The sequence below is a fragment of the Ceratosolen solmsi genome, unplaced genomic scaffold (assembly GCF_000503995.2).
Source record: "Ceratosolen solmsi marchali unplaced genomic scaffold, CerSol_1.0 scaffold70, whole genome shotgun sequence".
Lineage (NCBI taxonomy): Eukaryota > Metazoa > Arthropoda > Insecta > Hymenoptera > Agaonidae > Ceratosolen > Ceratosolen solmsi.
Window position 1 is genome coordinate 1,000,962 of NW_011948448.1, and position 23,502 is coordinate 1,024,463.

General features: G+C 34.5%; 1 protein-coding gene across 1 annotated transcript in view; it reads right to left on the minus strand.

Annotated features, from left to right (window-relative positions):
- LOC105366379 (Fanconi anemia group J protein homolog) overlaps positions 1–18,863 on the minus strand; it is a 114,972-nt gene extending 96,109 nt beyond the window's left edge. Inside the window, exons 1-4 of the mRNA XM_011504801.1 lie at positions 18,687–18,863; positions 17,725–18,271; positions 17,266–17,377; positions 1,768–1,968 (exon numbers count right to left, since the gene is read on the minus strand). Coding sequence (XP_011503103.1) covers positions 1,768–1,968; positions 17,266–17,377; positions 17,725–18,271; positions 18,687–18,766 — 940 coding nt within the window. The 5' untranslated portion in view covers positions 18,767–18,863. The remainder of the gene's footprint in view (positions 1–1,767; positions 1,969–17,265; positions 17,378–17,724; positions 18,272–18,686) is intronic.
- Between the last annotated feature and the right edge of the window lie 4,639 nt (positions 18,864–23,502).

The window sequence follows — 23,502 nt, forward strand, 5'->3', positions numbered from 1 at the left end:
TCTTCCGATTGACTGTTTGCCAGACTTTTTGAAGAAACGTATCTTCGAGCTCGCGAACACTATCTACATCTACCATTTTCATTACCCAGGCTATTTTCATGCTGGACTGTCAGTGTTATTTGCACAGTTGGAGCAGCGAACTCTTGCGGGGCTCGCCCATGTCGAGGTGTCAAAAAAGAAAATTGTCATTGCTTATTTGTTGAGAATTTTAAGTGACATTTGCATGAATGGTTAGGAAGCTGTGAAAATGCCCTTATTATTATTAAGGAGCGAGAGAATGGCAAGATTTGCAGTGAGAACATCGAGGGTACGCTGGAATCAAAATTTACAAATTATTGGGAGCCCTGAATTCTCATCTGAAATAAAAAATCCAAATTTTAATTTAGACATATTTTCATTTCGTGATGCTTTCGTATGACATGCGAACGAATCGTCCAAAATTTTATCTTGTATAAGCTTAGGAATTTAACGAATGATCGCGTAAAGCGCGAATCTTAACGGCAATCTATAGCCTGAACGTCCATTAAAACATTATTTATAATTTTCCTATTTATTATGATGGCTTTTACGACCTGCGCTGTTAGCGAAGGAAATACGTATTTACTTGTTGGGTAAAATTCATTGTTTACGGCATCGCCCTCGGATAATATGGAAAAATGACAATTTCGAGGCAAAATGCTTTGATATTACCGATCATTATGTAGTCCCATGTACCAACCATTTCCCTCCTCTCACTTGGGCTTTAAAATATTAGAAATATGTTGTACATAATTTTGCACGCCATTTATAAGAAACATTATATTCGCTTATACAATACACCAAAAAGTGGCAGTTTTTATTTAGATTCAATCGATAGTTAAACTATTCAAGAATATATTTCTTCTTCCACTCTTTTCTCCACCCTTTCTCTCGTATGCTACGTCCCACATTAAAGACGGCACTCCAAACCAAGCCGTTGCACAGAATCCATGGAACGCGTTCTCGCGTTGTTCCATACGTATCGAGGATCTTGCACGAGTCCTGGAATCGAAAGAGCAGTAGCGCCTCCCCCTCCCCGTCCACTTTTATTTCTCTATATTACCTTTTGCTTTCTTGTGTGTGCTTGGCTCTTATATTTTACTCTTTTTTCTCGCTCCACCTCTCTCTCTCTCTCTCTCTCTCTCTCTCTCTCTCTCTCTCTCTCTCGCGCGTGCTTTCCTCTGTATATCATTCTCATATATGGAAAACTTATAACGAATAAATTATTTGTTCGTAACGGAAAAAAAAAATCTATCAGGTGTTTACGTAATTGAAATCGTAAAATATTTCATTTTTGTATTACTATGTCTTAAAAATAAGTGCTTGGGAAATATATTCAATTATATTTTATAATAAACAGCTTACAATCTAATGGAATAAATATAAATTAATATAATAATAAAGTTATTATAGTTTAAACTAATGTAAAACAACTATAAGTATAATCGTTGCTATTTCTTGTTCACCCAGTATCTTATCGATCGCATTATTTTCTGTTTTTATAGCATAACATAATATCAATATTATTTAACATATTATATATAATAATATAAAACTATCTAAGAAAAAGCTTTTCGAAGACGATTTATCCCTACGACTAAAGATTTATATTTATCATTTATCTATAGTAACTGATCGATACTTGGACATGAAATATATTTCTTTAATGGGCAATTTTAAATTTGAATACATTTGTAAAATAGACACTTTTTTTTTATATAATCAATATAATCCACAAATAAATGACACAATGAGCGTTGAGCATCGCATTTTTAATTATCACTGCCATGTGCATTCGCCTTCGGTGCTGTAGAAAATCGCAGCCAGCAGCGCAAATTATGTAAGTTAACTCGGATAATCGCTCAGTCCTTCTCGGAAGATCTCGTGCGTGACTCGGTTGACCTTCGTTGGAACGAATCCTGACGACTGTCCTGCTAGTCGACGCAGCTTCTACGAAGCAAGGAGCTCGCACATGAATGCAACGGCTTTTCCTATTCTCAAGCAATTTGCACATGCAATTTGATAGGGGTGCTCGTTTTTCTCAATAATCGCTTTCCCAATATTTTATCATTAGTATGAAAAATCAGGGAAATAAAGCCGCCAACGAGCGAGTTTTTAGTTTTAACAATTTGATGGTTTGTTACTTTGCCACACATGTCGTTATAATCCACAACTCCATTGTCTTATTTTATGAAAAAATTAAACGCAACTGTTGTGTCACTGTCGTGATAAAAACGCGTCTAACAGATAGAAATTATGTGATTATGTGATTTTTCGGATAAATAAATTATTAAAATTTGCACAAAAATGTCAACAATTTATATTATTTCAAATTTTCTATTCAATCAGTCAACTATCGATCAGATATTATTATATTATAGAGAAATTGTCATCCAAGCATATATATATTAACAATTAAGACGGTTATATTATTTGATATTGCAATTTCAGTGAGTCGATGCATTTCATCAACTTACTTTATTAATAATTTATTTTAATTTTAAGAATACTCAAGTTTTTATCTACTCCATTAAAATATGGTACATGATAAGAGGAAAAAATAAAACATCGATTAATTTATTTTAATCTATGTAGTACCGACTTCGACATTAGGATGCACTTTTTAATAATGTAAAACTCGCTATTGGTTAAATAAAGAAAAATCCTTTAATTAAATTGCAAAACATGAAAAATATATCGCGCGTACCTCATCAAAATCCATGGCGCAGGAAAGAAGACATAAATATAAAGGGAGGCACAATTTCCAATTCAAAGCAAATACACGTATACGCTCGTATTACACGTGAAAGCTTATGGAAAAGGAGAAAGAAAAGGGAATTAGGAAACAAGGCTAAAAAGCAGAAGCAAGCCAGTCAAGAATAAGGAGACAAGGAGACAAGGGGAATGGCGAACGAGATAGAGCACATAAAAGGAAAACCGCAGGGAGTGAGAGACAGAGAGACAGAGAGACAGAGAGAGAGAGAGAGAGAGAGAGAGAGAGAGAAAGAGAGAGAGAGAGAAGGCCGTGGACCACCCGAGAGAGTCGAGAGTCCGAGGCGAAACGCTGGCGCCCGACTTTGGAGGGTCCCCTTATCTTCTCTTCCACAGCTGAGTTCATCCGGGACCAGCCTATGACTTTCCTCTATCTCTGTCTCTCTCTCCATCTTCTGTTTTTACAATTATGCTTTTTTCGTCCGCGCAGTTTGTTTGTAGCTTATGGGGTATTTTTTTCATCATCGAGTACTCCACGAGTATATAAACAAAGGATGCAGCATGACTAACCTTTTAAGCGTACGGCTCGGCAGTAAATTTTCTCCGTGGAAAACAATAATTACATGGCGTCAAGTTACTTTATTGCGTAAAAAGAAGAAATAATCCCGTGGGCACTTAGGGAAAAACCTAAGACGCACGAGAGCAAATGTAACGAGTGATTGCTGCGCACTCAACAATTATGCAAAAAATGGAAAAAGTAATGCGATCTATCGAGAACTTGATAGATCCGTTGATTGAGCTATATTTAACATTAACAGAGGTTAATGAGGAATGTAATAGGGCATATCTTATTATTTATTCAATTGCCGGGGTAGACTATAGATAATGCAAATTCAGTCTTATAATAGACGATGTTGGCGTATGAAGTTGCTGAATTATCAAATACTTATACGTCATTTCTTGTTTATAATTAAATTATTGGCATTAGACAGCGTGAAATTTTAACGTGCCGCGATTGAACGGCTATCGTTATCAATAAACATAGTTTGCAACTAGCGACTAAATAAGTACGCCTGTCGACTAAAAAAAAGAGCCGATCGAGTACAAAATAAAGGCCCACCGCGAAGAAACACAATTTAAACGCGCAAGTCGTAGCATCATCTTATACGATTCTGTTAATTGCATTGACGAGACTTGACGAAACCGTTCACCAGTTCATTATCGTAGCCAATTAACTTTTTCCTAATAAGACCGACGTAATTCTCGAAAATTTCTCCGCACAAGCGCACGACGCTTTTTCTTACTCATCCTAATTCATTCCTATTGTTCCTCCTTCGACGCGATTCTCATACTCCTTGGCGTTCTCCTTTTTCTCAGCCCTCCCTGACTCTCCTCCTCCCCGCCCCACCCCTGCCGCTCAACCACCCTCCGCCACCGCGCCGCTAGACCGACACGCACGCAAGCGCGCGCACGCACGCACACACACACACACACCCTATCGCCTCCCCTTACCGCCGCTCACCGAGCACCCACCGTTCCCGCTGGAGTTGCGCTCGCGGGTCGCGGCACCACGATGACTGCATCCCATTATCGATCGATCGATCGATTCCCATTCTCCTCCACTTCAACGGATACGTCTCCACTTACGTAACGGGTCCAGGAACGGCGCAGGAATTATTTTCATTTGGCTGGGGGACGTGCGCGAGAGTATCGCGGCCGATCTTTCGAGAAAGGGGCGGGACCGGGGACTCTTCGTATTTTTCCAATTTGCGCAATGCTATTACAAGCGTAGATTTAAATTGTGCACTGGTGTTGCGATTGTGGCACGTCGATAAAATAAACTCACCTTAAATTTGAATTTCTACCATTTCTTTGTCGAAGATTGAACCAAGGGAATGCAACGTTCGTTTTGCGTTTTGCGCTCCCAACATTCGACGGATAAATATAATATATTTATGTAGATTCCATTAGAAAGTGATGGATTAATGTAAACTATTCGGAAATACTTCTGCACATTAAATAAATATCGTCTTTTTAATTAAAATAATAAAAAAAAAAGTAATAAAACAACAGCAGCAACAACAACAATAATAGACTTAATAATTACGTCGACTAGATAATATTACAAAGTTAGTCGATCAACTTCTCATAAGCTTCATAAATGCTATAAACATAGTCTTTAAACTCTAATTACGAATTAATACTTTTAATTATGATGATTAGTTATCGATTACTTGAGAGTGACTCTCTATTACAAGTAACGCTGCACTTCTTAAAGAAATAATAGATATTTATTGCAAAATTATTACAGACTGAAAGAAAAATAATAAAAAATAAAAAATAAAGAAGAACGAAAAATTAAAAAGCGTTTACAATAATAATTTTGTATAAAAAAAAAAAAAAAAAAAAAAAAAAAAAAAAAAAAATTCAATAATTGAATGCTCGCGTAATAATAAGAATAAAGTATATATATATATATATATATATATACCATACAAAAATTCATTATATTAGCATTTTTAATATTTTCCTATAATGCCCTTACACGATCGCGGAAACTCTACTTACGACTTCTTCATTAATTCTCTAATAAATGGTTATTATTTTTAAATTAGGCTTAGACGACCGTAATAATTTTAAATCCATACATTCCTTAATTAGTACTACTGGTAAATGTAGTTAGTACATTATTATGAAAATGTATAAACTTTATATGCATTTTTCCATTTTCATATTAGAAAGTGAGAATTCATTTCCTTACTCTCACAAAAGTGTTAACTTATTATGTCCCTTTTTTTCGTTTTATTTTTCCTTAGAATTTTTCGCCAACTAATTATTTATTATCTGTACGGTGTATAAAAAGGCTTTTAAATGTTTTTGTTCAAATTAAACAAAGAATTGTGATTAAATAAAACGAACAACAAGAAAAAAACAAAAAAAAAAAAACGATCATTCATTTATATAATTCTCAAAGTTCTCTAAAGAATAATTGAAAATAAAATAGAAACTAAAAGAAAGACTCCTCTGCACAACAATAAATTTAACGTTTGAAAAATAATATCCGATTCGTGTTTAAAACAGACGTATACTCAATATTGTTCAATGTTCAGGCGGAAAGGGCAAGATTGTCAGAAAAACGGCCGGAAGAAAGTATTAATAAAAGGATGGATGTAATGGAAGTATTTTCGGGAAAGAGAAAAGGAAGCGTCGAGAACGTATAGAATATATACGTTCGTATGCAAAAGAAAACAAAAAACAAGGTTAAAAAATATTCTCCGATCTTCATTTATAATTGTGAAAATTTACTTCCATCATATTCACTTCAAAGTACCTTTTACCGTTCGTAAACTCTACCGGGAGGAAACAAAGTATTAAAAAGTTCGCATTTAAATTGAGCGAATTGGTCGAAGGGCTTCTCCGCAACGCCAATAAATACTTTACTTTGTTAACATTTAATGAGTGAATTAAAATTCCAACGTATTTCAATAATTGAAATGACCAAATATAAGGGAAATAGGCTTCGTGAGTGGTGAGGCTCGAAAATAGCATAACGCTCGTTATCCAATCGAATAAGCGTTCGCCGATAAATATACCTCGGCAGATTATGATAATCCGAATAAAATTTTAATATTTAGCTTAAGCCTCGATACATTAGGGCTCAATCGGATTTCAAATCTACCAACTCGAGCCTTACGTATGCCTGCGAAACGCGAGGTCCCTCGGAGAAAAGGCGCCGCGAGCTCGGCTCTAGTAGTCGTAAATTAAGGGGCGGAAGAGGAGCGAGCACGTATCCATCGACAATTCAGTTTTCTCGCGCACGAATATAAATTCGGCAAGTAGTTTTATCGCGGGATCGCGTGGCCGGGGGACAAAAGAACGTGGGACAGAAGGTCGACGTCGCGGATAGCGCAGCGAGCTCGAAAGCCATAATAATTATCGGCGAGGAGAGCGCGGAATTACATATTGTGCCACCGTAGTTGTCGTCGCCGTCGTCACCGCCGACGCGCGCGCATATATATATATATATATATATATATATATATATATGTGTGTGTGTGTGTGTGTGTGTGTGTGTGTGCTTGTGTGTTTGTGTGTGTGGGTGGGAGGGTGGGTGGGTGGGTGAGCGCGCGTGTGCACCTCACCCGACTTTGCTTTACCCTAGAGCTTATTGCAACGCGATTCACTTAATTATTTCTTCCTTTTTCCTTCTTCGCTTTCGCGGACGGACGGACGGACGGACGGACGGACGGAAAGTACGAGCGGCCTCGCTCGAGCCAATAATTCGATCGTCACTTTTAGCTTGGCATTTTTAAAATGCCGTCCCGACGGCCGCGATTGACACTCCTGTACCGGCTGTCTTGACAATTAAACGATGAAAATAAACATCGAGCCTTTTTACGACCATTCGTTAATCTCTCTCACCACCACTAAATAATTATAACAATATATCCTTATGTAACTTACTGAAAGATACTGTTTGCCCTCGCATTTACTTTACGTTTTAACGAAATTGCCCGTTTCCTATTTGCATAATATCGAATAATCGACGTATCGGAGATCGTAAACAGCCTTCTTCGATCTATAACGACATAGTCTTTTTGTTTTTGCTTCTAAATTGACGAGAAGAACATATTTGGAATAAGGTGAGATCAAGGAGTGTCATTAAGATTGACGATCGTAATAGCAAATCGAATAAGCGAGTTGATCGGCGCGTTTTATCGTTGTGCGCGCAAGAAAGTTGTCGCGTACTCTTGGCTACGCGAAAGCTCATCTTGCGCGATACAGATACCGATAGCATTAAAGGCCAATAGGGGGCAATTAGGTGGATATGCCGGGAAATTAATAACTCTGAGAGTGCCTCAGTCGATAAGCTGTCGTTGGCTTACTCTCGAGGACGTCGCCACAAGGGAATCGAACTCGGGACGAGTAGACTCGCCTTCCGTATTGTGCGCATTTACCTTCCCAACTAGCGCATAATGAATCACGATTATTCTCATCTCATTGCTCACAGTTCTTGTTTCGTATTTCGTATTTCTTCGGCATCATACCCTTTATTCCTTTCATTCTAATTCAACATTAGCATCGCTCCACTATTTGTCGTTTTTTCTGTGGATTTTCTGTGAATTTTCTGTGGATTACGGGTTAAAGCAAACTTTGATGTTTGAAAGAAATAAAGACAAAACAAGAAAAAATGCTTTAATTTCAGTTCCTGAAAATTCATGTAAATTATTTGACCAATTTTTCTCGTACCTAAGGAAAAAATAATAGAAAATAAGCAACAAGATGTCCTGTATTTTTAATTTCCATCTTATAATCGTATTCTTATATTTATATTTAGAATTATTTTAAATTTTATACTTTCAACATAATTGTTCACTATATGCATACATTGTTAGTAAGAATGGATAATCAAGAGGTATAACACGTTTGATTAGAAAGTATCGCAAAAATTACTGTAATGTGCATTCTGGATATAATTTTGTTGTACGTTTTATTGATATTTATTATACGCTGGCTGCGACAAGAAGGATATGCGAGACATTGAAGAAAGTTGAAAGATCGTAAAGCATCGTTATTATGCATAAAATATAAATAATAGAATTATGGAAATAAGTTTTGTTATGTACGAGGTATTATGCAAATTGAATTGAGTAAAAAAATTAAATTAATGCTATTTGAATGCTCGATTCAATCTTCTAGACATCTAAATATAGTAAAAATATACCAATGTCTTTTACATTTCTTTCTTTCCTACGCCTTTGTGAAAGTTTGATCCAATGAACCCTGCAGCGCAAATGTAATAAATGAACCCACATAACTTTGACGATTTGAAACGAATATTTGAATAGATATTTCGGAGACACCACAAAAGACTTCTCCACCCACAAGTGGCGATAATTATCAAATGACAATCACTTTATAACGCACTCAAGATTTCCTTATATTTATCAAATGCATTTTTAAACACGACTCTGTTCTCTCACTCTCTCTCTCTCTCTCTCTCTCTCTCTCTACTCTTCGCGGTGTATTTGGATAGTCGCAGCGTCGGCACGACACAGTCAGAACCATTTTTATTTTTTGTCAAATCTCAAATCTGAAAACGCGCACTCGAGATCTTATGCGCCGCTCGAAGGACTGCGTAAAGAAGAAAGAGAGAGGCTCACTCCTTGGAAGACGACAACGAAGACGCAGTTGAAGCAAGAGGCGGAGGACCGAGGGTCCAGGAGAAAAGTATAGGGATGAAGGAGCAAGAGAGAGAGAGAGAGAGAGAGAGAGAGAGAGAGAAAGAGAAATAGAGTAGCCACGCGTGTACGCGTACGTGTTTGCTCGAGGAAAAGAAAGAGCGAGCGAGCGAGAAGAAATGCGCGTTGTCGGCTACCCGCAGAGTCGCGGCAATCGCCTGCTACTCCTCCTCCTCTTCCTCCTTCTGCTCTTCCTCCTCCTACTCCTCCAGCTCCCTCACCCCCTTCCCCGCCCTTTCCTTTAAGAGAGAAGCATAAGGACAAAAGCCGTGTCTTGCTTTTATCCTCGCCGACATTAGGGCTGCCGCGCGTACGCACATACGTAAGTGCACGCACACACTAACGCGGCCTTGGGACAATACGGTTTGCATGCGGGTCCAACCGATCTCACATCGCTCGCCGCGAGAACCGACGAGAAGTCTCGCAAACTGGCCTTATATACCCCCCTCCTCATCCCCCTCACACACACACACACACACACACACACACACTCTCTCTCTCTCTCTCTATATATATATCTCTCTCTCTATCTTTTTCTTTTACTCCGCGCGCACCCGCCCGCTCTTTACACATCCGACAATTTCCAAGGAGACAAAGTAACTTTATCTTCTCGCGGGGGTTCGCGAATCCGGGATCAAGTGCGACAGCTCATCGCGACGCGATTATGTAACCGTTTGCTGAATGAGACAATACTAAAGATCGTACTTAAGGAGCTAGAAGTTTGGATTACGATCAAGAGCCAAGTTTTTCAGAATTAAAAAATATAGGATTCTAGGGGGCCAGCGAATTCATGAAAGTGTCGCTTAATTAATGTAGGCTGTTAATTAGGCTTCGCTGACCTTCAAAACGCATGCTCATTGAGCTATAATGAACATTTAATATATTATCTTTGATTTTTAACACAAAATGAGGCGTATAAGTGGTAAATAAGTTTTAGCTAAATATTAAGCCAATAAAGTCAAGCGTTTAAGATAACATCCAACATCGTTCATCAGCTGTAATAATCTCAGATATACGAATTGGAATTACAGATTTCTCGCTAATAATAATTAACTTTAGTGAATTCGTGTAATTCAAGTATAATTTCCTTTATTTTTTATTTATTTAAAGATATTCAAGATTTGACTGGCCATCGAATACAATGCAATATTTATTAGAAGTATAACAAAACTATAAAAAGTTTTGTTTTCAAGTGCTTTTTTAGAAATAAACGTCTACCTAACTTCGGACATCCATGAATTAAGATTTTTTAGATTTTTATATTTTTACACGTTGTTCTCGGCGCATTTATAATATTTCAAAGTCCTTGATAATTAAGTAATTTTTTCAATACGATCTTCGTCATATACACGATAATGCATTTGGATTGGCAGGTTCTACACTTATTTGACAAGATTATACAGGAAATAATTTAATATAATGAGGATAATATTAATGTGAATCTTCAGTTTCCCTTAAATACATTTAAAGTTTAGAAGTGTATATTTAAAGCCAATGTAAGCACACGTGTCTGCATTATTGACATTAACACGTAAATGTGTGTGTGTGTGTGTGTGTGTGTGTGTGTGCGTGCGTGCGTGTGCGTGCGCGTGTGTGCCTGTGTGTTTACCAACTAGGCAATCGACTTTAAACACTTGTTTAGAAATAAAAAATAAATTATAACATTTAAACAAAAAAAATAAATAAATAAATAAAAATAAACAAATAAAACTAAAACTAGACTATCTTCATACGTAAATGACTAAAATTTTTACGTGATTAAAATATTTTAAAACTTTTAATAAGTCTGTTACTTTTTAATGCCATGCTTAAACGACTCGTGAACTGTGTAAGCTCTGCGATAACATATATTCTTCTAAATTTTCGCCACGCTCTCTTTGCGTGAGCTTGCACGTTAATTATCAAAAATGCATATCACTGGGTAATTATTATAATTGAACATTCTTCGCTTGGGCTCGATAACTACGGCAATTCATAAAAACAATGAAATTATCAATTAAATCGGGACTACAATGAACATATAGACCACATGCTGTTCTAATGAATCATAATCTAGTGCATACAAAGTACAAATCATTGCGATAGTAATCGAGCATATTCGGCCTAGACGATGGCCAATTGTCGCCCGCGTCCGTGACGAAGAGAACCTCGGGTTAAAGGGAAAAGTCGCCAAGATATAAGTTGTGTCGCAACATCGTGTCATTGTCGCATGCAGATAACAGCCGGAAATGGCATTGGTCGCCGGTGTAACTGTAAGCTCGGTGACGCTAATATCACCATCCCGCATTTCTCAGATTCATCGAATTAAAAGGACGCGCGTGACGGCGGCTTTAAAATATAAATTACGCGCACGCGGAAGAGGGGGCGATTGCGTGCCCCGATATCCGTCGACTCTCTTGCTTTTGAGTGCCTTTTACTCCCCGATTTTCCACCGCATAATTGCATCCTGGAGATTCCGCACCGGCAGTCGTGTGCATAATACGTTTAAATATACAGTGGCCGCCGATGGCTGATCCAACGAAATGGAAGAGTAATGAAGAGAGAGAGAGAGAGGGAGAGAGAGAGAGAGAGAGAGAGAGAGAGAGAGAGAGAGAGAAGTGGAAGATATGCGTAAAATTTATCTTTGTTTTAATGAACAAATTTGCAATTGTTATATTCATACTTATATAATAACGACGATGACGAGGACGACAAATAGATAATGACTATTAATCATGAGATACCCATTTTCAAGCAAAGTGGAGAATGAAGTGCGGGATATTTAATACGTAGGTGCTTTGATCGAGTCTAAGGTATCGCAACTTTTATCAAAAAGAGTACGGAAAGTTTTCGATTACCGATTATAAACTATTACTTTGGATAAAATGTATGCGCGTCTTATCGCCGCCTTTCTTACGGCAATTGTCAAAGCTCTACGTTTATTTTAATTCCCCTTATGTGGTAAATTTTTATGCGCCCACACTTACCGATGACATAAATAAGAAATAAAAGGAAATCTTCTCATGCTGAAATACTCTACTCAAGTATTTCATGCAAAGATTCTCTTTTAATTTGCGCAAGACTATGAACTATTTTTTATAATTTCAAGTGTGCAAATTCGTGAAGAAAATTAAGGCTATTTTTTAACTCTATTTAATTCATTTAATTTATTGAACAATTTCGATAAAATTTCATTAATAAATGAAAAACTAATGATTGTAGGGACTGGTAATATGTAAATAATAATTAATAATAATGAAGATTTGACATCATTATTGATATAAATGTAAATATTCCATAGAATATTTATTCTTTAAGATTCTTAATTATAAATATTAAAGAAAAAATTCATGTAATTAAACAAAATGTACGTTTTTATGCAATAATATTTGTGAGACTTACGATAATCAACAATATTTCTACGTTTAAAATATTTCTCAATTATAATTAATTATTATAAAATATATACAGTGATTTGTATATACATATATAATTTTCATTGAATAAAAATAAATTATTTATAAGGAATTCATGTCAATCATAAATTATAAAGAATACTTAATATTTAATATTATAATTATACATTATAGCAATAAAAATGCATTGTCGCTTGATGGATTAGCCACTTGAAATATGAACAAAATTTAATCCAATTTATTTAGAAGGTAACATTATTTAATTTCAAATATATAATAAACGAAACACTTGTCAACGAACCATGTGAAGAAAGAAAAATTTAAGCTTATTTATACATATATATATATATATATATATATATATATATATATTTGATACGTAATTATTGTTAATCATTATTACGTATCGAAAGTAAAATCTCTCGTGGACGGCAACATCCACTTGTGTATTAAAATTAAGTAAAAGTGTATCCCTATTGATATTAAAAGACATTTAAGGAAGGCGTTAAAATTAAAGAAATTGTATAATGGAACGTAATATGAATCTAGATTCTTGTGTGTAGAAGAATTTAGTTGAGCACTAGAAGAAGCCACTTTAGCACCCTGACGGATTAAACGAGAGTACGTCCAAGACGTCACGAGTTTCATCGTGGCGACGCACTCAAAGCGACTGCGCAAAAACAAAAAATTGCTAACTCAGAAAAATGAAGTTTGCTTATTGGGAGAGACTCGCCTGGCCACCGTTAGAGCGCGCGCGTGTGTGTGCGAGAGATAGATAGATAGATAGATAGATAGATAGATAGATAGAGAGAGAGAGAGAGAGAGAGAGAGAGAGAGAGAGAGAGAGAGACAACCGCCGCACGCTTCATAAATAATGCCAGGACAGGAGGAGCGCGCTTTAGGCGCGGAAGATCGTTGCAGCCGTTGGGGCCGTGGGGTTGCGTCGCGTCCCATCCCGAGAACCGAATCCAACGTCGTCGTCGAGGCCGCACACGCGAATCCGACGTTACGGCGCCGAGCACCCGTTTAATTTGTGCTCGGGAATCCCCAAGTGCGCACGCGATTACGGCTGCGGGACAGTCGCGCGAGTCGTCCGTGAAAAATCGAAACGCCCGAATGACGCTGCCACGCACCGACTCTACTTTCTCTAGTTAAAAGGTCGACGGGATGCGCCGTCTGCGTCGAATCCAACCTCCAACCTCCAATCTCCACGACCATGTGACTTTACGAATTGCCTTCGTTGGTAATCGACGATTTCTACATTATACTATGCACTAAACTATATCCGTCCACGTCGAATTTATTTATTTCTGCTCGTAACTATGCACCACTTGTTCAATGGCAATACGGGCTCATAAGGAATAGAACATTGTTAATATAACCGAATAACTAATATCGATATCTTTATCGATATCGATAATTAATTTCGACGATACTTTAACCCTAAAATAGCGAATATTATTAATAATTATGACGGAACATGTATTTTCCGTAGTACAATGCTCCCTTGATAAATTAATCACTTTACATGCTGATCGTCTACGGATTAAAATGTAAAATTTTGGGCATTGTGTTTAAATATAAAATCAAGTCTATGTCGTGTACCTTAATTTCAACTTTTGAATAAAATTTATAAATGTAAAGTTACATTTAAATACATAATGAACCGAAAGAGCAGAAAGTATTTATTTATTTAAAAATTATGTATTCCAAATTATGGAATATATTTCAAACTTTAACTTTAATTTCACAAACAAATTTAATTCCCATGACAAATATTTATTTAAATTATACCGAGATTCTTTCAATTAATTACATTGAAGTCACTTACTTTTTGTTTACGTCTCTTATTTGACAATATTCATTATGAAGTTTGGCGGCATATTATTTGACCGATAATTTAATACAATTTGTTAATTGCTAAAAGCACAACAGCAGAACAGTAACTTATATTATTCTTATCAAATAAGTGCCTGATAGTGCGATAATACGCTGCTTATCGTTTATGTATGTATATTGATGATGAATTATTGCTAAGAGTAAATTCTATGAAAGAGAAATGCTAGAAAATACGCATCTGAAAGGCGCTTGATTGTTAAACGAATGTGACTCGTTTTTCAAAAATCGAATTTGTCTCGAGTAAAAGAAGCGCGAGAATTATTCGATCGACCAGCCATTAATATTTCGTCAAATCCAGTAAATTTTCCTTGATCGAGATGACCAAATCCTTGTTTCCCGACCACATGGACCACATAACTTACAAACCTCGATATCATCGCGTCGAAATTGGGAGACGTCGAGAACGTGTCACGACGAACACCCCCCCCCCCCCCCTCCGCCACCCGACCCGAATGATTCATCGGGATGGTATAGAGAGGTACTTTATTGGAGATATCGAAGCAACGGGGCGAACGAAACAAACAAAACAAAAAAAAAAAAAAAAAAATAGAAAGAAACGCGAGGACGCGTGCCTTATGACTGTCCAGCATGGACAGCATTAAACGAACGCACCACAGCTCGTTTCAACCGATTAATGCTCTGGATAAGACACCCGGGGGTTCGTCGTGCGGACTTCGCAGGGCGTCACCAGCCCCGACCCTTACCACCTACGCTCTCCTCACCCTAAGAGTCTATTTCGAAAATTATTCGCGGCGATGGCGAGGGGAGACACCCGATCAACGCTCCTCTTCTACACGGGATAATTGTCCGGCAATGGCGAGGACGCGATTGCGGCAGCGACGGATTTGACCTGTAGATGCCTCTCTGCCCATTCTCCTCACTCGGCACATTCTACATGACGCAACTGATCCCACTAAAAAGGGAGGGGGGGTGTCGAATATTAAAGCTCGATGTACTCAAGCTTCGGATGGTAATGATACAGAGATCTTTTACGAATATTTAAGACGACTACACTTGCTTCTTCTCCAATTTATGCGAAAGTATGTATAATCATGAAGATAATTGGGTCACGCGTGGTCACGCTTTAGCCGGAAAAATATTATCTTCGGACAATATTTGCTGTATCATTATAAGTACATAATCTGCTTGACCAAATAAATTTACTATTAAATATAAATTAAATAAAATATAATTAAACAATCAATGTTTTACGTTTCGCGCGAGTGTTAAATATTTAGAGACTTAAATCGAATTTATTAAGAAAAATCATATTGCCTTTTAAATATATCGCGTACATAATAATACATGGAAGCTGATGGAAATGATTCATCGATAAGATATTATCGAATTCAAATATACTTTTTACAATTATAATATTATTAATTACATTTTATTGTTGAACTGATTGTAAGAGACATTATTATTGTTAGGCAACTTTTAATCGATAACCAACATAAAAATTATTTTCACATTAAATATCACTTGTGTATGTAAATAAAATTACAATTTTTCAGTGAAATATATTATCTATCACCTCCGTTTACTGAAAAATTTATGTCTTTACATTATTAACACGTTTGAGAAATCTCTAATTACTTATAAAAGTACGAATAATTTAAGAAGATCTCGGCTACGTAGCGATAGCATCTGTATTAAATCATTGGGTATAGTGATTTTAAATGTCGGTTTAACGAGATAATGCATAACTACAAGAAATGGCTGTCACTGTTCAAAGTCATCATATTCTGTTGGAACAACCTGTCACCACAAGTGAACAAATTAGATATATCCCTATGGGCAAATGGGCGAACGGGACTTTGTTTAACTCAACAGATGCTTACATGAACCAATTTATCCAACGCCAAACGACTACTCAATTACGTACTTTGGTATAAAAAAAAAGTACATAATCATTGTCGGATTAATCCACGAGTCTCGCGAACGGCGTAGAGAGTCCGTCCTGTGGCTTTTTAATTTTGGCAGTTGACGCATGTGCGCAGCCGTAAGTACGAATGAGAGAAAGATAGAGGAATGAAGCGCGAGAGAGGCAAAATGAGCAACCGAGTCGCTGACAGGCAACGTTAACGGCCACTCGTCACGAGACACAATCGCGCTCGCGAAACGAGACACTCGCCGACTTTCGATTCGCTTAATTAGCTATTATAAATGAGACCGCGATGCACGTACTTTTAGCCTTTTACGTTCGAGACACGCGAGACTACGGCACTTTGTGTGCCTTGTGTGCGTGTGCTCGAGAGTCCGTGAGTCAACAAATCTAAATGTGGAATATGCTTTGTATGTGTCTGTCTCTCTCTCTCTCTGTGTGTGTGTGCGCGCGCCTGTATGTGTGCGTAACGATTAACGTCAGCTCCTTTGCATTGCTATTGTCTCTCGTTTATGGAATATAGGAGTTTAAAATGCTGAGCTCAAGTTTTAATAAGTTTTTAATGCTATCTCGGTGACAAAATTATTGTCGTTAACCCGTTTGTTACAATGATTAGCCATAATGTTTTCTTATAACTCTTTATTTGCATAAGCAAACAAATACGAGCAAAGGGTAATTATAACCCTACTAAAATTTTTTGAATAGTAATGATTAAGAGAGATCATATATTAAGTTTTTAACACGCGTTTTGTATTTATTGTGCATTTGTGCATAAAAGATAAGTGGTATATATACAATTGAATTATGCATATTAATATTATTAAAATATTTTCATAAGTATTGGTTATTAATGCTATTTTCAATAATAAAACACATGAATTATCAGTAATTTTAAGTATAATAATTCTGTTGTAAATAAATTTTTATTTATTTCAAATGCTAGTTTCGTTGCTTTATAATACCACAATTGTAATATAAATGATTAAATAAGATAATAAAATTTTTCAAACTTTACACGCACTATTTATAAAACATATTAAACAAACGTTAAAAGCTATTTTGCAAATTTTTCTTACATAGTGAATAAACATTAAGAAAATGACATAATACTTACTAACAAAATGTGCCTGCCAAGCCAGAGCAGCACACAACAAAGCCAATGTTTTACCACTACCAGTTGGACTTTCTAATAAACAATTTTCATTGTTCTTACATCCTTTAATAACCTGCGGAAAGAATTGTAATTAAGTAACTATTTCCAACCGTAATATCAATATTTAATATTAGATTAAACATTATTATTGCAACTACTCCACGAACCAAAATACTTGAGATGCGTTAATCAGTGTAGTTTCTAGTCTCACAATTGCTCGCATAAATAATGATAAAGAAATATTAAGAGATAAATTTAAATGTAACACTTTGAAAATTATAATGATTCTTAATAAAATACGATTTTCAACATATTGATATTTATCTTGTCCACTATACGATGAATTAATAATGTAATAATCAATAATTGTTAGGTGGATTTCATACATAAATGTATCTTCAAATTTGTTTAAATACATACCGCATTCATTACCGATATTTGACTCTTGTAAGGTGTAATTGGAAACATAACTGGAACCCCAGCAATAATCGGTGGCATACCAGCTGGCAATGGAATATTGTTATAATTTTTTTCATACTTTTTAAATGACTTCACTTTATCTATTTGCTTCTCCAGTTGGAAATTTCTATTATTTATCGATGTCGATTGTTCAAGACTAGAATCGTTAACTGACAAATCGTTGTTAATGAAATTGTTTTTACAAGGTGATTCTTTAATAGCACTATCATCGCTAACATTTACTTCTGACTCATCATTGGATATCTCAATCGATGATTCGATAGTCTTAGGTGTTTTGGTATCATTTTCAATCTTTTCTGATACTTTAGCTGTCTTATTCCAACGAAAAACACTTGCTTTATCTGGAACAAATTTTCTTTTAGCTTTAGTTTTATTCCAATGATTAGTCGCTGCTAATGGATCACGAAATTCCTCATCACTCATTTCCTCTGTATTTATTGATTTGTCTTTCTCAAAAGCAGTTAAACGCCTATTATTTAATCCTAATCTACAAGCAAAAAAAAACTTTTAATATATTCGACGAGTATTAATATTAAGATTAAAATAACGATATTGTGTTCATAGAATAGTATTTATCTAACGCTTCGTGCTTAAAGAAATATTGAAATGATATTCATGGCAAAAATTATTCAACAATTAATGCATAATGTTAATTCCATAGAGCAGAACGACATTGGAAAGAAGAATATTCTCCTTCAATGATTTAATGTCATATTAAAATGACTATAACTATCTACACTTTACAATTGAAGCATGCATTTTGTAAATATTAAAATTCCTTGGACAAAATGAAAGTTGTCAAAAACGACTAATGCCACAAAATTTATCTATATCTTTGAAATCGCGTTTTGAATCTGTTACGGCAGTGCTTAACCTCAAAGAAGAGTATTGTGTATTCTCACTTATTAATTGCCGACTTCAAATGTTTATGCGAATAAAAAACACAAACAAACAGCACGGTAAAACAAGCGATAAATATCATTACAACCGCAGCACTATGTTACATTACGAATAAATAAACGCACACGAGCTTTTATAAAATAAAATTCCGAGTAAGCGCGGGAAATTTTGGCACTTGTTAACTGTCTGTGGTAATCTGTGGCAGCACCAGAGTCCCGAGCACGTGCCAATTGGTAATTTTGGATAAATTTTGAGCGCTGCAATATCACCTCTGCATCTTTATTTAACGACGTGACGTTGCAGCATTGAAATATTTTGAAAAACTTATGTTATTCGCGTAGAAATCATGGAATTCTTACGCATATTCGATTATCACTATGGAACTGCCAGCTCAAATTAATTTATCACGTCCGCTATTGTTCTATATCACATACGTATTATTACAATATAAATTATTTATACGATAAGCAATCTTACGGCTTTTATTGCAAAGCATTGCAAATTACAAAAGATATTACGAATAAATTACATTAAAATATCATTGTCAGCGAGAGGTATTTTTACCTCGGAACATCAAAATTGTTGCTTGAAGTATTATATGATTTTATGTGCAAAGTAAGCGCTGCATAGGTATAGAAATTTTTTAAAAATTTGATATTTAATTCGTTAAAATTGTTAGGAAAATTCATAGAGATATTAATTTCATAGAGATAAAGTTTCAATGATAAAAGAATTTAGTATTTTCAATCATTCTAGAGTCCTTCAGTCTCTAGGATTAATGAAATCGAATTGAAGCTTATCAAGCGTTGTAAGAATAACGAAAAGAACAATAACTCCAAATGCCGTATTTTCCAAAAATTATATATGAGTGACATTGCCGAGACACGTACGATGGTTAGATGAAAAAACTCACTCACACAGTTGAGTCGCTTCCCGGTGTCGGTGAGTTGTCGCTGAATCTAATATGTCCAAACTTGTTGGTGACTTTTGCCGAAACTGTCGCGAAATTCAACGCTATAATCGCAAGATGGTAATTACAACTTTTCCCTTGGCATTTAGTGAGTGAGAGTGGCTCCAATGAGATCCGAATTGTTCTAGTGAGTATAAGTGAGTATAATGGAAAAAAACGTCCGAGGCAAATCTGGTATGCCGGATCATAAAATATTAATTAGATAATACGAGTTCAAACGATTTATGATATTTATATTCCATTCATTGGATATAATTCGTATGTAACATTTTTGCATGTAATGACTACAATTTTCTCCTATTTCTTGAATCTGTACGCTAGGGATGAAAAAGATATTCTGGAAATTTGTCCCTTTTTCCTCAAACGTCCATCAAAATGAAACAAATAATTGTTTCGTTAACTATTCCTAAAGTATCCATAACTGTATACTGTTATAATAATAATAATAATAATAATAATAATGATAATAATAATAATAATAATAATAATAGTAATAATAGTAATAATAATAGTAGTAGTAATAATAGTAGTAATAATAATAATAATAATAATAATAATAATAATAATAATAATAATGTACATCTAAATTATTAATATTTGTTAAAATTAATAAAAACTTATCTTTTTAAATGTTAATGATGATGTTGCATACGATTTATGTGACAAATTTTTTAAAAACTATCTTTTTTAAAAATAAAAGCCATCCTTCTTGCACTTGTGAAAAAAATTAAAAAAATACAATATAAAATTCCATGCCAGTGGAATACATAAATAAAGTTATGACTTTGTCTGCGTTTTATTGCCATATAAAATATGAATTTATTAAAAATAGATACAAGAAAAATGTCTACCGTATTTTTCTAGACAAAATATTTTCTAAAAGAAGGAAAAAAGAAAGAAATTTAAAGTTTATAAAATAGATTTGAGAAGATCTGTGGGAATATTTCATATTTACATTATTACTATTGGTAATACTATAATAATTTAAAATACTTATATTATTATATTAATTATAATATAATTATTAAAATAATTATATTATATAATACTTAAATTTAAAATAAATATATTAAGTTTTCATTTGGTATATTTCAATGGCCGAAGCTGGCGGCACATATAATTCGATGTTACTATTTCCCAAGTATTGCTATATATGTTTTTGGAAATTTCGCTATACTCCATCCACTTATTAAATTATCCTTACTACTAAACTCAAAATGTTATAATACAATAAAAAGTGTTTTTTATAAGTGCGAAGTTTTAAAATCCCAAAACCCGTCTGACATTTTGTTTAATGCAATTGAAACACTTTGGCCGATCATTGGTCCTCACACAACCACTCATGCATACACAAAAAAGATGAAAGTCTGTATATACTGGCGTAGGTATTCGGCAACTAAATTCCTTTCAATTAAAAAGTCGAAGATAAATAAATAGTATATGCACGTGTGATTTTCGAGCATCATGTTCCAGGAAGAGAATCGCCCGCCAAATAAGTCACAGCTTAAGGACATAATTTCTATTGGCGATCGGACGAGCCTCGCGAATCAGGCTTATTATTAAAATTGGCAATTACAAATCGTTTGTTGCCGGCCAAAAGAATTTAATTTAATAACTATTAATCGAAGAACAAGCACGTATCCCATTTAATAAATTCTCTCTCACAAGATTTCTCAGTATAAACGATCTATTAAATAACTCACATAATCAATGTTTTACACAGTGTTTAAAAATACCTTGTTCACACGTTGGAACGCAACTTTGTTCAAAAATAGTTTCCGTACCTTCGTAATTCATTGCATATCTTTGCATAGATAATTACCATTATAATATGTATATCAAACACATATGCAATGCGAAATACAATGCTAAGAATCGAATAAAATGCGAAATACAATGTTCTCATGGTAAGAAAAATTCTGAAAAATTCTGAAAAATTCTGAAAAATTCTGAAAAATTCTGAAAAATTATTTAAAAATTAATTCTGTATTTACGAAATGGATAATGTTAATTATCTATTTTATACTTGACACAACCATACCGATATATTTTACTAATTGTCCAATTAAATGTGTTTAATATTTGTTAATTTAATTAAGGTACACGCGAATTTAATTACACACAGACTTGATGATTTCGAGGAATGAAAAATTTGTTTTTCTTTCACATTTAATAATAGATCTAATCGTACAAATTTCAACCGTTAGCATATTACAAATAGTAAGAAAAAAAAGCTTTAAAATTAATGCTGCGAAGAAAAAAATCAGCAGTGTTATATTTATTTAATCTGCAAAGTAATAACTATTCTATTTTATAGTCAGTTATTATATAATAAATATTATTAAAGACAAAAGAAAAAAAAAAAAAAATTGCCACACTACCGATCAATTATTGTCTATTTATATGCTTAGCTTATCTTTAGATAACTAAACAACATATAATAGACAAGGCATAATAAAATATTTTATGCATAAAAAAAAAATTTTTTGTTTACATTTAATAAAGTCTAATGAACGTATGAATAAATATTCTATTGTTTTTATTTGTTTGTTTTTTATATAATTTATAACTCATCCTTTCTCATTTGGAAAATTTTTTTATGTATTAATTCGTTCCTCCATGCTTAGTATGTTGAAAAAAAAGTTATTTTATATCATATCCGTGTAATGATTTATATTCTCATTAATTTTACAATAAATAGAGTAGATGTAAAGAAATTTCTTTCAGCGATATCTCGGAGACGAAGAAGAGAGCAAACCTAAAAAGATAAACATCCGACTTAATTGAATAGTAATTTAATGGGAATATTAAGATAATAAAAGGATAGAAAGATTAATTGATTTTGTCATTTCGTTTAAAGTAGTTAATAAATAATTGGTCGAATATTTATGTTCGGGTATAAAGGTTCAAGACGTTGAAAAAGGGATTGGAATGGTTTACTCATATTTTCCAAAGTTTCATATCTAATCTTACGTAATAGTACTTATTTTTCATTTTCACAATAACAAATACATAATGGAATTTATGTGATGTGTATGACGAATTGGGTACAAATTTTGTTACAGAGTGCCATTTTTATATTAAAAAGTATATCAATTTAGTAGGATTTAAAATTTTGTAATTTTTGAAGTATTCTGAAGTGTCACAATTCATTATTAATATCCAAATTATATAGGTAATACAAAATTTTTAAAGGCTCACATATCCTTTAATAAAAACAGTGAATAACAAAAAATAATATGTGTATACGAGCCATCGTAAATTTTGATAAAGTAGTTGATTCCTTTTATGCGCAATGCAAAATGCATTATATATATATATATTTTTTTTTAGCATGTCTTCCCTCCAATAAACTTCGTATTACTTTACCACTAAAATATTTATAACAATTTAACAGAACATTCCGGCCATATTATAAATCTCATCTCACATTAAAGTCAAATCAATTTTTCCTTTATCACCAATTATCTATGACTTACAAAATAAGAGCCTTCCTAGGCCTTATTTACTTAACCAGTCCTTTCTCCCCCCCCCAACCCCTCCCCTATTCGGTTTGCCTCAATGTACTATAAATTAATACATTATATCGCGAAAAATCTAATGAAGACAGAGCCAGCCGAGAGAATATCCATCGGCCCTTGGTTCTTCTCATGGCTCTCGAAAGTTCCCTCGTCTATCTCGGAGAGAAGGAATCATGGCGAATCGCTTGATCCCCGGCTCACTGGGTCACTCTCCACAAAGCATCCGGCAAGCTTAAGCTTCTCTACATCCAGTGAGAGGATGTACATGATGGATCGTCAGCTAAGCGAGAGAGAGAAAGAGAGAGAGAGAGAGAGAGAGAGAGAGAG